We start from the raw sequence: 13163 nt of genomic DNA, 5'->3' as shown, positions 1-13163 counted from the left end.
GCTGATCTTGCCTTTCATCTTCAATAAATATTTATATATTTTTATTTTTTTATTATAGTAATTTAATCATGAACAGCTGCTCATACCTATAACAATTCCTGCTACAGCGCCTGCACCAATGCCTGACAGATCCGCTGTAAGTGCACAATTCAAACATTTGAATGGCATGATGTAACGTGTAAAAACGCAATATGTAATAGGAGTTGCATCTTGTTCGCTGGAGTTATCTCCCTTATAGTTGTCGCCCTTTGATGTCTGGCGTAATTCTACTTAAGAAGAGAGTCGTTCTTATGATATAACATAGCTACGCGATAAATCGCAAAGAACAATGGAGAACGAAGTGTGGATTATTTCACGATAATATATTGTGTTATCATGATTCATTTCTGGAGATTCGAATATGCGCTTGCAACACGCAGACGTCGAGTATTGGACGACGTTATTTTTGTGTGTTGAAACATTTAGAACGAAATCAGAATAGAACTTACATGTGGTGAAATATGATGATTTTGGTACACTCTTAATGTCTCCATACTCTGCTGTTACAGAGACTCTGTATTTGGTGCCGGGCTCAAGGCCTACGATGTCGTAAGATTTAGCGTCTTTGAAGACCCGCACAGGATCAGACGCTCCCGAGTCCCACTCGTAGCTGACCAAGATGGCGGTCCTCTCGTAACAGCTTGGGGCGTGGTCCCAGGTAACACGCACCGTTGTGTCCCTCACCCTCTCTGTTTTCACATTCTCAAGGCCGAAGACTAGAAAAAAAGGCCCGGCAAACGTCACAAAAAGTCCAAGAGAGTCGTATTTCTAATCTCAAGTATGGTCCAAATTATATTAGACAAGAGTGTGACACCAATTTTACCAGCACTGTCTGAATTGTAATATTTAATGAAGGGTGGAATAATTTTGTCTGTTGGTTATTTCACGCCGGATTCAGGGCTGTATTCCAGCCGTATGTAAATAATAGAGTCTGGATGAGACGATTCATTGATTGCCATGGGAATAGATCCACACAACTAGGATTCGATGACATGCATTCAACCAAGCAACGGTGATTGACCACCCAATCCATATTGTCTTAAAACGAGCATAGGTTGATGGGGACCTAGATATACTTGACCCGTGAAGATCCGGGGTAGAATTCGTCTTCAGCAACCCATGATTGCCATAAAAGGCGACTATGCTTGTCGTAAGAGGCGACTAACGGGATCGGGTGGTCAAAGTTCGCTGACTTGGTCGATACATGTCGTCGATCCCAATTGCGTGGATCGATGCTCATGATATCAATCACTGGATTGTCTGTTCTAGACTCGATTATTTACAGACCGTCGTCATATAGCTGGAATATTGCTGAGTGCGGCATAAACAACAAATAAACCAAACAAACGAAACTATATATTCTTACTCGGAACCCTGATGGTTTGAATGGTATTTTAAGATGGTGTAAAATCAGTATTAAAGGTACAATTTATAAGGATGTCATGCACAAAAATTAATCATGCATAATATTATGGAAAGTAAAGGGGGAGGGTAGAGGGGTGTTGCGTTGAAATGTCAAGTATTATATTTTTAAATCGCTGTAGAATTCTTAAATAATGGTATAATGGTACCACTTACATGCTTCTGTTCCGTTGAGCTGCATGAGATTCCTTATCTATGATAATGAAATAGTTTAATGATTATTCGAATTACCAGATTGGATTTGTGGTAACTACAACTCGTACCACCTGTTTATATAACCGTTACGTTGGTTGCATTCACAACGTAACAATGGTCTTAATTAACTAGATTTTACGAGCGCTTCCAGTTGAGACGACAGTCAGTAATGACATTCTATTGTTTAACACTTTAATATAAAAGGCACATCAACCGGTTCGCAATGTGCAAATCTGCTATTCTCTTTGTAGTTCAAATGTTTTCCAGTACTCACCGGGTGCACCCTGCGTGTCGTCAACCCCGCCCTGTTGACCACGCCCACCTCCATCTGAACATGGGCAGTCTCGAGGGCGTCCTTGGCCACCATCAGCCAGCAGTTGCTGATGAACAGTTTGTACACTCGTTTGTAACACACGTTCAGGGCGTTAGGGCAGTAGCAGTCGTGTACTCTGTCCGTGCATTTGTGCGGCTGCAGTGATTACAATCACATGAACACTTATGTACATTCAATTGAAAAAGAAGATGGACGGGTTCTTGGTCCCACAATGTATTTTTTTATGAATTACTAATAATAAGAATAATATTAAGCTTTAAAGCATGAATACGAGGCACATATAGCAGCGTTTCGAAAGGACATATATGGACTCATGAATGTTTAATTTAATATGCGTAACATTATAGAACGTGATTTTTAAAACAAACACCATTAAATATGATAATAATTTGACAATAATGTCTCAACTATCATATAATATGTTAGCGCCTATGATATGCATAGCTTCACGATTCCATCATTAAAAAGGCTGTATTCACCAGAATAGAAGCAATCGTCAAGTTCTTGTGGGTCATTAAATGGCCGTCACCAATCTCTGTGACTTTGACTGCAAGGTGATCAATCCCGCTCTCCTGGTCTTTCATTGTCACCTCTAACCTGTGAACAGTGGGAACATTAAAAGCAAAATACTATCTTCATTTACAATTCGGAGAACGAGATCTAGACTTGGTTGAAGCAGATATCCCGAATGACCAATGACATTTTTCTGTCCCAATATCCAACGACCTTAGACTCAAAAACAGAATGGTAGGTTTCACAAAAAAACAAAAACTTCTGAGACATGAGTGAAATTGTGTGACTTGCTATAATATTAATACTGTTCAACGAGTCGTTAAACCCAGCTCAAAGTTTCTCTTTCCAAGATTGTTAAATCATGGATTGAGAGTTAATTACAAGCTTTCCATCTGAAGGATGACTGCATATTCCACTGGTTTAATCATTTCCTTCAAACCCTACTAGCCAATATCACAATACGCTCAACATAAAATTCAGCAAAAACATGTATAAGAGTATAGTTTAATCAATATGTTTACCCTGAGCTGAAAGGGATGGTTGATAGTTCGTTTTGATGGAATGTCATTTTGCTGAACTGTGGTTCAGTCAAGTCATAGGTTACTCTTGTGAAGTCCACTTTCTTGTTGTCGACGACGTCCCTGGCCCTTATCCACACAGTAACGGTGCTCCCGCTGGTAACGTTGTCTGAAATATGCGAAACGCCATAAATCCGGACATCTATGCTCCAGGTGAAATCGTCCGTATTGACAAAATTCAGTGTTAACGAATCACGAGTTTCTGTAATATCACGAAAAACGGGGTTACGGATAGTCGGGGTCCGAATGACGATACATTGATGTACCCTATGTGATAACAAGTTGAAGCAATTCACAGAATATTCGCAGAAGGTATTTTTCCAGGGCCAATGCATTGTTCAGACTCAAGATCGATCATACGATACATGCACATAAAGAAAAAACATCGTCTTTGTCTAAATGTCACACAAAATGCATAAAATGAAGTAGCTGTTTCATAGCTATCTTGAACAACTGATGACCTACTGTGTATAATGTACTCACCAAGTTCTTTTTGCATTGTAGTGTTCAGACCAGGGATCTCATCCCAGTTGGGAGGTGTGGCTTGTGTGCTACCCCCTGTCTTATTAACAGCATGTGTCCACTCAAACCTAACAATGCCACGTACATTGGAGATAGCTGCTGTGGTTCTTCTGCCATCATGATCATCATTTTCATACGTCACTTCCTTGTAGATTGGTGGATTTTCTACAACCTTTACCTTGAAGGGGAGGATGTTGTTGAGGAATTTACCACTTTCATGGACATAATTGAGAAAATGGTTTTGCCAGTTGATCACTAGTGGCTTGGAGGCATCGGTCATCCACTGGAAGCCCTGGTCTTGTACAGCAGATGATATGAACAGGGCATGGTTTGGATCAGTGGTCACTTCTGACTCTTTGTCGTACAGTGCAAACCTTCTCATGTATACAGAGTTATTGGCCTTGTCCACGGCTTCAAGGACGAAGGAGTACATCCCTGGTCTTGTTGGGGCATAGGGGAGAGGGTTGGAGATGGGGTCGGTGTGGTCAACTTGTCTGTGAACAAAAGGTCTCAATTTGTCTACTTCCGTCAAGCTTCCGTTCCCAGTGGGTTCAAGTTTGAAGGCTTCCCATGTGTATTTGTCCATTCTAGATTTAGCATCGGTCCACCCTTCCCACTTCATGGTGACTGGCATCTATATAAAGCACACAACAATAAATTTTCTTTATCCAATTCCTTACAGGATGACAGAATGTCATCAAACCTTTCCCTGAAACAAGAAAATGATTATCAAGACTTTTGTATTTTTGTATTCAAAAGTCCTGGCAAGTATTTAAAATCAATGTGTTGTTTGTTTTGTAAAAAATAAATGGAAAGGTTTAAAGTCAACTATTTGGAAGCTGAATGAAATTGTTTGCTTTTTATAACCAAACATTTCTATATATTCAAAATCATCAATAAAAGTTAGCTGCAATCAACGAAAGTTACCAGTTTCGATTGTCAGTGTTTGAAGAACTCATTTAACAATAGAAAGTTAACAATGTCACTTGGTTACAAAGGTCAAGGACACAATATTGTGTAAGACACACAGCGAAACATGTAAAAAGTACGAAATTCGGAAATTTCTGCCAAACCCAACTATTTGAAATTGAGCAAAAGGCACCAAGCCGCAGAGGTCCCAAGCACAGATATGGAAACTGATCCTGCAAGGCCAGTCAGTCTAGTATCCTGGCTAAATAGTTTCACAATTTACATCTCTAAAGTGACCAAACCTTGTAAAATGCCTCAGCTGTGTCCCAGTCAGCCCCTGATTTTCAGCATATTATACTATTGTTTTAATAATGATAATACTTATCCCAGTAATTTCCCCAGACTCACGATGGTTCATTCTGATTCGGTCGCCGATTGACAAGGGCGACGCCACCTTTGTTTGTAAGTACTGAAAGTAGTACCTACCTGATCTTTCATATTTGCATCTTTATCCATAATGGCCCCAACGGATACCGTTTTTATCGGTTGGCTTTATCCTGCCGAAATCCTTCCCATTATATGATAAAAACCAGCATGCGGTAAAACAACCGATATCATCACTGTGATCTTTGAATCACTTACCTAGCTTTTTTCAAACGATGCGGTTTTTAGTAGCTTAGAAAGACACTGCCATCTCTCCAAAAGGCCATGCATTACTCCTATGTAATCGAATTTCAATTAATTATAATCATTGGGCAATTCTTACCGTCACATGGTTTCAGTACAAAACCAATGTCTTATCCAGATATGCCTTTGTTGAAGGTCGTTTTCACATTGGTTGACTAATGTTGAGTCCAAAAGAAATTCGCCTGATGGTATAATTATTATACATTTATGCTGTATGTGAGGTTAAGAGTACGATAAACAGTCTTACATTTGTGAATTCTGGGTGAATCTGAAAAGCATCACTGGGGCTGTTGTACACCGGTTCACCCGTGTCAACGTGGAAGGCTACAGTGCTGACAGCATCCTCTCCGGTATAGTGTTGTGTGGCTGTAGTACCTGTTCCGACTAGCTTCCGGAAGCCACCACTTGAAACTCGGAAGGTCAAGGTCAACCTTGATAAACACATATTTTGTTTAGAGGCATTGGTTTTCAGAAAGTACGTTGGATTTTTTACCATAATTCATTCTGTGGAGTTGCGTCCCTTACGCATGCCAGGGTCTAATGATCGTGACCTCGAATCCTCTTTCCCCCTCGGTTTGTGAGTATCTTACCAATGTCATGAGTTTAATCAGATCATGACTTTGTAGTACTACACTACTGCTCACAACTTACTTACCTCTGTATCGCACTACAGTGCAAGACTGCGGAACTCGGTACATTTACGGAAGTAAAGTAGTATGTTTTCCGCTTTGTACCGCTGTGGTATCGCCAAACTCTCGTAAATAATTTCCAATGAAAAAAAGTAAGTACTTGTGAGCAACAGTGTAATGTACAGTTATCATGTAGGGCATTTGGGGAATATGTATTGTCACGTCCTTATGGTCATACACATATTAACACTGAAGGGAGGAGTAAGGTAAAGTGGGTTGACCACCAAAACACACACACACACACACACACACACACACACACACACACACACACACACACACACATGACAGCCTCCGTGGTCTAGTGGTAGAGCGTCCGCCCGGAGAGTGCAAGGTGTTCGATCCCCGGCCGCGTCTGGCGCTCGGCATTAAGGGGCAAAAACAAGCACTGGTCAGCTCGGAGCCAGTATACTGTGTCTGAGTGGGGTATTCATGTTAAACGGCGGCATGGTATCTCAGTGGGCTAGCACTATAAATCGGCATCAGTCCGGACTAGTACAAGCAGCCGCACACACACGCGTGCATGCACGTCGCTATATAAGTGCAATAATCTTCGACGCGACGTTAAACCCCACCTCACCTCACCTCACCTCACACACACACACACACACACACACACACACACACACACACACACACACACACACACACACACATTGCAAGGCCTGCAAGGCCACTGTAGATGTAGCAGTATGACTTACTTGTCACCATCTGTCAAAGGATTAGTGTAACTTGTAGTAAAGGTACAGGTGACAGTTTCCTTGGGGTTTTCGGAGCCAACCGCATCATCACATTGGTGTTCCTTGTCTTGTGAGTTAACAGCAGGGCCACCTTGCCAAAACATAAATACGTTACATGAATGTACTTCATTTTAGACAACGATAATAACGCGGCAGCGGGAACGGTTGTTGGCTTATTTGCACTGAGTGAGTGAGTGAGTGAGTGAGTATGGTTTTACGCCGCTTTCAGCAATATTCCCGCAATATCACGTCGGGGGACACCAGAAATGGGCTTCACACATTGTACCCATGTCGGGAATCGAACCCTGGTCTTCGGCGTGACGAGCGAACGCTTTAACCACTAGGCTACCCGACCGCCCCTATTTGCAGTGAGTGATTGAGTTAGTGATTGAAATAGGAAACACACTGAATGATGGATGTACGTACACCTAGGGAAAACACTGGACAGAACCTAGACTTGAAAGTACTTTCACTTTGTTAACATGCCTTTCGCGAACACCTGGTGTCAGATCATAACCGTAAAAGCCGTAAGCGTAAAAGCCAAAATAGCAGTGAACACTATATAAATGGATCAGTCGCTAAAAATCAGCAAGAATTCGATCACTACTGATTACTTACTCAATTTGAAAAATGCTCTCGCAATTCCAGTCTTAGCTTCGGGGATATAAGCAGGGGGATATGGCAGATCTCTGCCTTTAAACATAGCACTGGCCGTCACGTTCAGCTTGTTCAGTTGTTGGCGATTTGTCCATACGATGACCTTTTCCTTCTCCTCCGTGCCATCTGCTATGAGGCTATAGATGTCCTTGCTCATCTGACCGTCATCTTCCATGTATGAAAACTGTGCCCGTATCTGTGTGACCTCAGGTACCTGGGTCTCCTTTACTGTATGATGAAATATCATTCAAATGAATCCAATAATATTAATACATTCACTGGAATGTGTCAATGCACACTTTCAACATTGACTCCTTGTCACTACCTTGACGTATATGTGAGCGACTGAGACTTCAGGCAAAGGCATTTTTAAGGAATGACCCTGTGGAATATTTTACATCCGTATCTTATCTGGAGTGGTAAACGTCTGAGACCTGCATCACCTCGGGCTTTCCTCCCACATTAAGCTGACACGCCGTGATATGACTGGAATAATGTTAAAAGCGGCGTTAAACCCAACTCACTCACTCACTCATGCTGAACGTATTAAATGCGAAAAAACAGTTTCTTTCAATGTAACTAAGCGTCCACAAATGTGTATTGCAGCATCCCACATCAATGATATGCTAGCTGAAGTGCCAGTACAATTCATCATTTAGGTCAATCAACTGCGTCACATAAATTAGATGGTCCTGTAGAAATTTAACATCTTACTAATCATATGTTTAAATTAGTTTAATTGTGACGGACTATTTTGTTGCAGTGTAGAAGACTGTCGTAAGAGGCGACTAACGGGATCGGGTGGTCAGGCTCGCTGACTTGGTTGATACATATCATCGATCCCAAGTGCACGGTTTGATGCTCATGATGTCAATCACTGGATTGTCTGGTCCAGGCTCGATTATTTACAGACCGCCGTCATATAGCTGGAATATTGCTGAGTGCGGCGTTAAACAACCAACTAACCAGTGTAGAAGACACACATAATGAACAGAAAGAAAACTGTCCTCGATTATTGATTCTAAAGATGTAAGTGTAATAACTACTGTATAACTGTGTGTATATTGTCTATCCATTAGACACATGGAGACAAAGTGAAGGCAGTGTTTTGAAATGTCAATAATATTTCCTTGCCCACGTGTCAGTTGGCAAAATATCAAAACTGACTCACGACGTATGCAAAACGTTCCATCGAAGTCATCCATACAGTTGCAGACAACCGCAGCACCATTTCTTTGGCATTCTCCTGGATAGCATGGTCGCTCATTATTACAGTCGACTGGAAACAATTAATTTTAGATCTTTGCTGTATAATAATTTTCAAGGAAACACAATGATATTGATTAAATACCAAATCCTTCAAAACGATTATGACCTTCTCGTGGTGAATTTTGTAAGTGTTGCGGAACGTGCTCAATTCAACAAAACCGACACGGTGTTTATAAATCTTTCTGCATACAATTACACAATATAAAAACCATGTATAATTTATTGATAAGGACACGTTTTTGAGTAAACGATATACTCTGATACAATTTCGATCGAGTTGATATTGTACAACACGAACCACTATCCCACTTACGTCCAATGCATGTCGCTCCAGTATATCCGCTCCTGCAGCTGCACCTTCCTGGGGACGTGCATGTACCTCCATTACTGCACCCAGGGTAGCAGATTGCTGAAAGCAATTCAGCAGAGAGTGTGTTGTAATATTACCAGCGAGAAACTACATTGTACGTCTTGACTATAGATTAAGTAAGACGAGTTCTATGGGTGAACAACTTCTTTATTACAATTAGTGCGACGTTTCGGTGTAGATCCTAACACCTTTATCAAGCAAGTGCAAGTTGTTCATCCATAGAACTCGTCTTACTTCATCACACCAACTTCTAAATGCCACTGAAAGAAGTTGACTATGGATTAAGTAAGACGAGTTCTATGGATGAACAACTTCTTTATTACAATTAGTGCGACGTTTCGGTGTAGATCCTAACACCTTTATCAAGCAAGTGCAAGTTGTTCATCCATAGAACTCGTCTTACTTCATCACACCAACTTCTAAATGCCACTGAAAGAAATTGACTATGGATTAAGTAAGACGAGTTCTATGGATGAACAACTTCTTTATTACAATTAGTGCGACGTTTCGGTGTAGATCCTAACACCTTTATCAAGCACTTGCTGGATAAAGGTGTTAGGATCTACACCGAAACGTCGCACTAATTGTACTTGCTTGATAAAGGTGTTAGGATCTACACCGAAACGTCGCACTAATTGTACTTGCTTGATAAAGGTGTTAGGAACTACACCGAAACGTCGCACTAATTGTAATAAAGAAGTTGTTCATCCATAGAACTCGTCCTACTTCATCACACCAACTTCTAAATGCCACTGAAAGAAGTTGACTATGGATGATGTTCACCACAATGTCATCAGCTTCTGCAACATCTAACTTCATGAAGTTATGGTGCATGTCTTTATGCAACAATTCCTGCTTGCCCATGTCCTCTCATCAAACAGACTCTCATTTGTATGATATTGTGACTTTCTATATTGAGTACTTTACAAAAGAAACGACAAAGTGGCTATTGTATTTAACAGGCCTTTAAACGACGTAAGGCCAAGGCAATGCACGGGTGAAGTTGCTGTTATATGACTTTTGGAAACTGCTCCAAAACAAAAAAGGTAATGTTTCATCGAAGTGAACTAATTGTGATTTTAAGGTCATTTCACAACATACCATTCATCAGTCTGAAAATGTAATCTTTTCCCACGTGTTCACTGACCTAACAAGTGAAGAACTGTATTTCAAAAAGAAAAGCAAACAGAGCTAATTCTTCATTTTGAAATACTTCAGAAGCCCGACCCGTGAAGATCCGGGGTAGAAAAGGTCTTCAGCACCCCATACTTGCCGTAAAAGGCCTCTATGCTTGTCGTAAGAGGCGACTAACAGGATCGGGTGGTCAGGCTCGCTGACTTGGTTGAAGCATGTCATCGATCCCAATAGTGTGGATCGATGCTCATAATGTCAATCACTGGATTGTCTGGTCCAGACTCGATTATTTACCGACCGCCGTCATACAGTTGGAATATTGCTGAATGCGGTGTTAAACAACAACAAACAACAACAACAACTTCAGAAGCACATGCTTGTACATAAATGGCATGACATCTGCATATAAGTCATTTTCACTGTGAACATGCATTTATCTGACCTATTCATATTTTCTAAAACCATACAAACCGATATTGCAGTTTTCATCTCCATCGTCCCTCCACCCGGGACAACACTTGTACACTGTAGTGTAAATGGGTTGGTGTACCAATGCGTGAGCACAGCAACTGAAACATGGAATATTGATAGCATTAATATCAAAGTATGCACTCTGGTTGAAGATCTCTCCAATCTTTGTTTGCACCGAGAGACAATAGTCCACAATCACTTGACATTGTTTTGGGACACTACTTCTAGCTATAGTCTATGTTCGGGACAAAGCTGATCGCTGGTTCCTGTTGATAAACATGACCATGTTTCAAAGTGAAAATCAAGGAAACCCGAAATATATTACTATCCCTGTAGTTAGTCCGTGGCAACATGTTCACAAAAGCGACAAAGTCCTTTCGATGATAATAAACAATGGTAAATATAGAAACGGAAACCTACCCCCACCACCAACAGGGACAACTACACACGTAGCTTGATGTGTATGAGACAATAGTGTAGGGACATGCATGTCTGAAAGAAGAACATTCATGTTATTATTAATTAAATAAATATGTTTCCCCCAATATAATACTATGCTTGCAACAGTATTCGATTACCTCCTCTGTTGATTGAGTCACCGGTGTCAGAGCTCCGGGGAATTTTCCTGAATATAAATGTTCATGATCTCACCAAGGAATGTAAACAGCGTGAATATGTCAATCATGCATTAGGAAAGATCGTAAGTGAAAATGGGCATCACGCTCGAACTATTCAAAGATGCCATGTTGGATCGTACACACTATTCATCTACATTTAGTGATTATGTGACTATTCAGGAACAACCTCTATTGATTACGTTATTGTATCCAGCAACCTTTTTTTATAAATGTGACAACTTTAGCGTGGTTTCATGTGGCGAGTCCGTTCATTTGCCGATCTCGTGCACGTGTCAGTCACGGGATCATCCTAACTTTGAACCCACCCACTGTAGGACTTTTTCAATAGAAGAATCCGACTCTTGTGTTCTGAAAAAGCTTTAGTTGAAATTAATGGCTATGTGCATTTATTTACCAGCACTATGTAACGCTGCGGAATCAATGAAGATGAAGTTATCTTGTATCCTTAACAATCAAATGATAATGAATGTTCTCATATTATAGGACGAAAAGAGACAGGCTGCTTAAATGTTTTAGGTGTTGCAAGGGTAATGTCTCATTACAATTGTACATCAAATCTCGGAATATATACTCACAGGCAAAAGAAACGCAAGTCGAGTATGCAGTATAAATGTTATTTATTTTCAACAGTAGAGACACGAAATACTAATATGGCAAGATTCACAACAATTTGACTGAAGACAGCTTAATGGATTAAAGGCAGATGACATAAAAAAAAATTCAAATGTTAAGGGCTTACACAGTTTCGGGTCAATACCCAAAATGTCAGTCAATACCTGGTGTGACAACCATTAGCATTAATCACTGCCACACATCTCCTGTACATTGAGTGGATCAGATTTGTGAAGGCCCTAGGGATCCTCCTGCACACATCCAGAGCAGCTGTCCGTAGTTCATCGGCAGTTGTAGGGACTGGGCGCACATTGTGTAGACGCCTTTTAACCTCATCCCACATGTGTTCGATGGGGTTCAGATCAGGGCTGAGGGCTGGACACGGTAGAGCACGGATGTTGTGTTGTTGCAGAAAGGCCATGGTAGCTCTGGCAACACGGGGACGAGCGTTGTCCTGCTGGAAAATATGTTGTTGATGTTGTGCAACGTGGGGTCTGATCACTTGGTCGATATACCGTTGAGCAGTGAAGCCGTGTCCCCGACCTTGACCAACATTCAGAAAGCATATGGGTCCAAGCTTCGCATTAAGTCAAATCCGTGCCCATATCATGACGCTAGGTCCACCCCATGGATCCCTTTCCACAACGTTTCTGTCTGCGAAACGATTTCCTCGACGCCGACAAATTCTGACTCTTCCGTCTGCATGGGAGATACAAAAGCGTCTTTCATCAGAGAAGATGACACGCCTCCACTCACGATGACGCCAATTTTGATGACCCTGTGTCCACTGAAGTCGTGCTTGTCGATGCCGTGGTTGGAGAACAGGACGACGTGCTGGTCGGCGACATCTGAGGTTGTTGGTACGGAGACGTCGAATCACAGGGTCCCGGCTAATGTGTCGATTATATGTTCCTATGGTCTTTCGAGCACTTGCAGTTAGGAACGGATGTCGCTGGTGTTGACGGGTAATCTGTCGATCTTGTTGAGGTGTGGTGACCCTAGGACGACCGCTCCGAGGAAGCTCATCTGTGGTCTGTGTAGCACTGTATCGATGCAGGAGACGGTAAATTGTGGATATGTTAACGTTGAAATGACGGCCTTGGACAGACTCTCCAGCTTCCAAACGTCCGATAGCCTGGTTTCTCTGAATTTGAGTTAGGCGTGGCATTGTTGACCAAGGAGTGGTAGGTCCAAGCATCGGCCACAGTTTTATACCCACTACAGTTTGTGACAGTGATTTCGCGAGAAATGGGTGCATGATACCCACATATTCATTGAAATGGTGCATTTTGGCGATTCGTTTTTTATGTTGCGTTTTTACTCGGGGCTTCCAAAATGCAACCAAAAATACTGATAACACCATCAGGCTTCACAAAATGCTAAA

At 41.5% G+C, this 13163-nt stretch overlaps 1 protein-coding gene across 2 annotated transcripts in view; it reads right to left on the bottom strand.

Annotated features, from left to right (window-relative positions):
- LOC125371639 overlaps nucleotides 1-13163 on the bottom strand; it is a 38070-nt gene that overhangs the window by 14983 nt on the left and 9924 nt on the right. For both annotated transcript variants that reach the window (XM_048388018.1, XM_048388013.1), the window contains exons 2-15: nucleotides 10950-11021; nucleotides 10530-10627; nucleotides 8868-8963; nucleotides 8457-8564; nucleotides 7247-7513; nucleotides 6590-6719; nucleotides 5447-5630; nucleotides 3565-4237; nucleotides 3025-3190; nucleotides 2470-2587; nucleotides 1931-2125; nucleotides 1618-1654; nucleotides 489-755; nucleotides 87-134 (exon numbers count right to left, since the gene is read on the bottom strand). In XM_048388018.1, coding sequence (XP_048243975.1) covers nucleotides 87-134; nucleotides 489-755; nucleotides 1618-1654; nucleotides 1931-2125; nucleotides 2470-2587; nucleotides 3025-3190; nucleotides 3565-4237; nucleotides 5447-5630; nucleotides 6590-6719; nucleotides 7247-7513; nucleotides 8457-8564; nucleotides 8868-8963; nucleotides 10530-10627; nucleotides 10950-11021 — 2459 coding nt within the window. The remainder of the gene's footprint in view (nucleotides 1-86; nucleotides 135-488; nucleotides 756-1617; nucleotides 1655-1930; nucleotides 2126-2469; nucleotides 2588-3024; nucleotides 3191-3564; nucleotides 4238-5446; nucleotides 5631-6589; nucleotides 6720-7246; nucleotides 7514-8456; nucleotides 8565-8867; nucleotides 8964-10529; nucleotides 10628-10949; nucleotides 11022-13163) is intronic.

Source organism: Haliotis rufescens, unplaced genomic scaffold (assembly GCF_023055435.1).
Source record: "Haliotis rufescens isolate VD_foot unplaced genomic scaffold, xgHalRufe1.0.p SCAF_10, whole genome shotgun sequence".
NCBI classification, from domain to species: Eukaryota; Metazoa; Mollusca; class Gastropoda; order Lepetellida; family Haliotidae; genus Haliotis; species Haliotis rufescens.
This window is presented reverse-complemented; position numbering and strand designations above follow the sequence as displayed.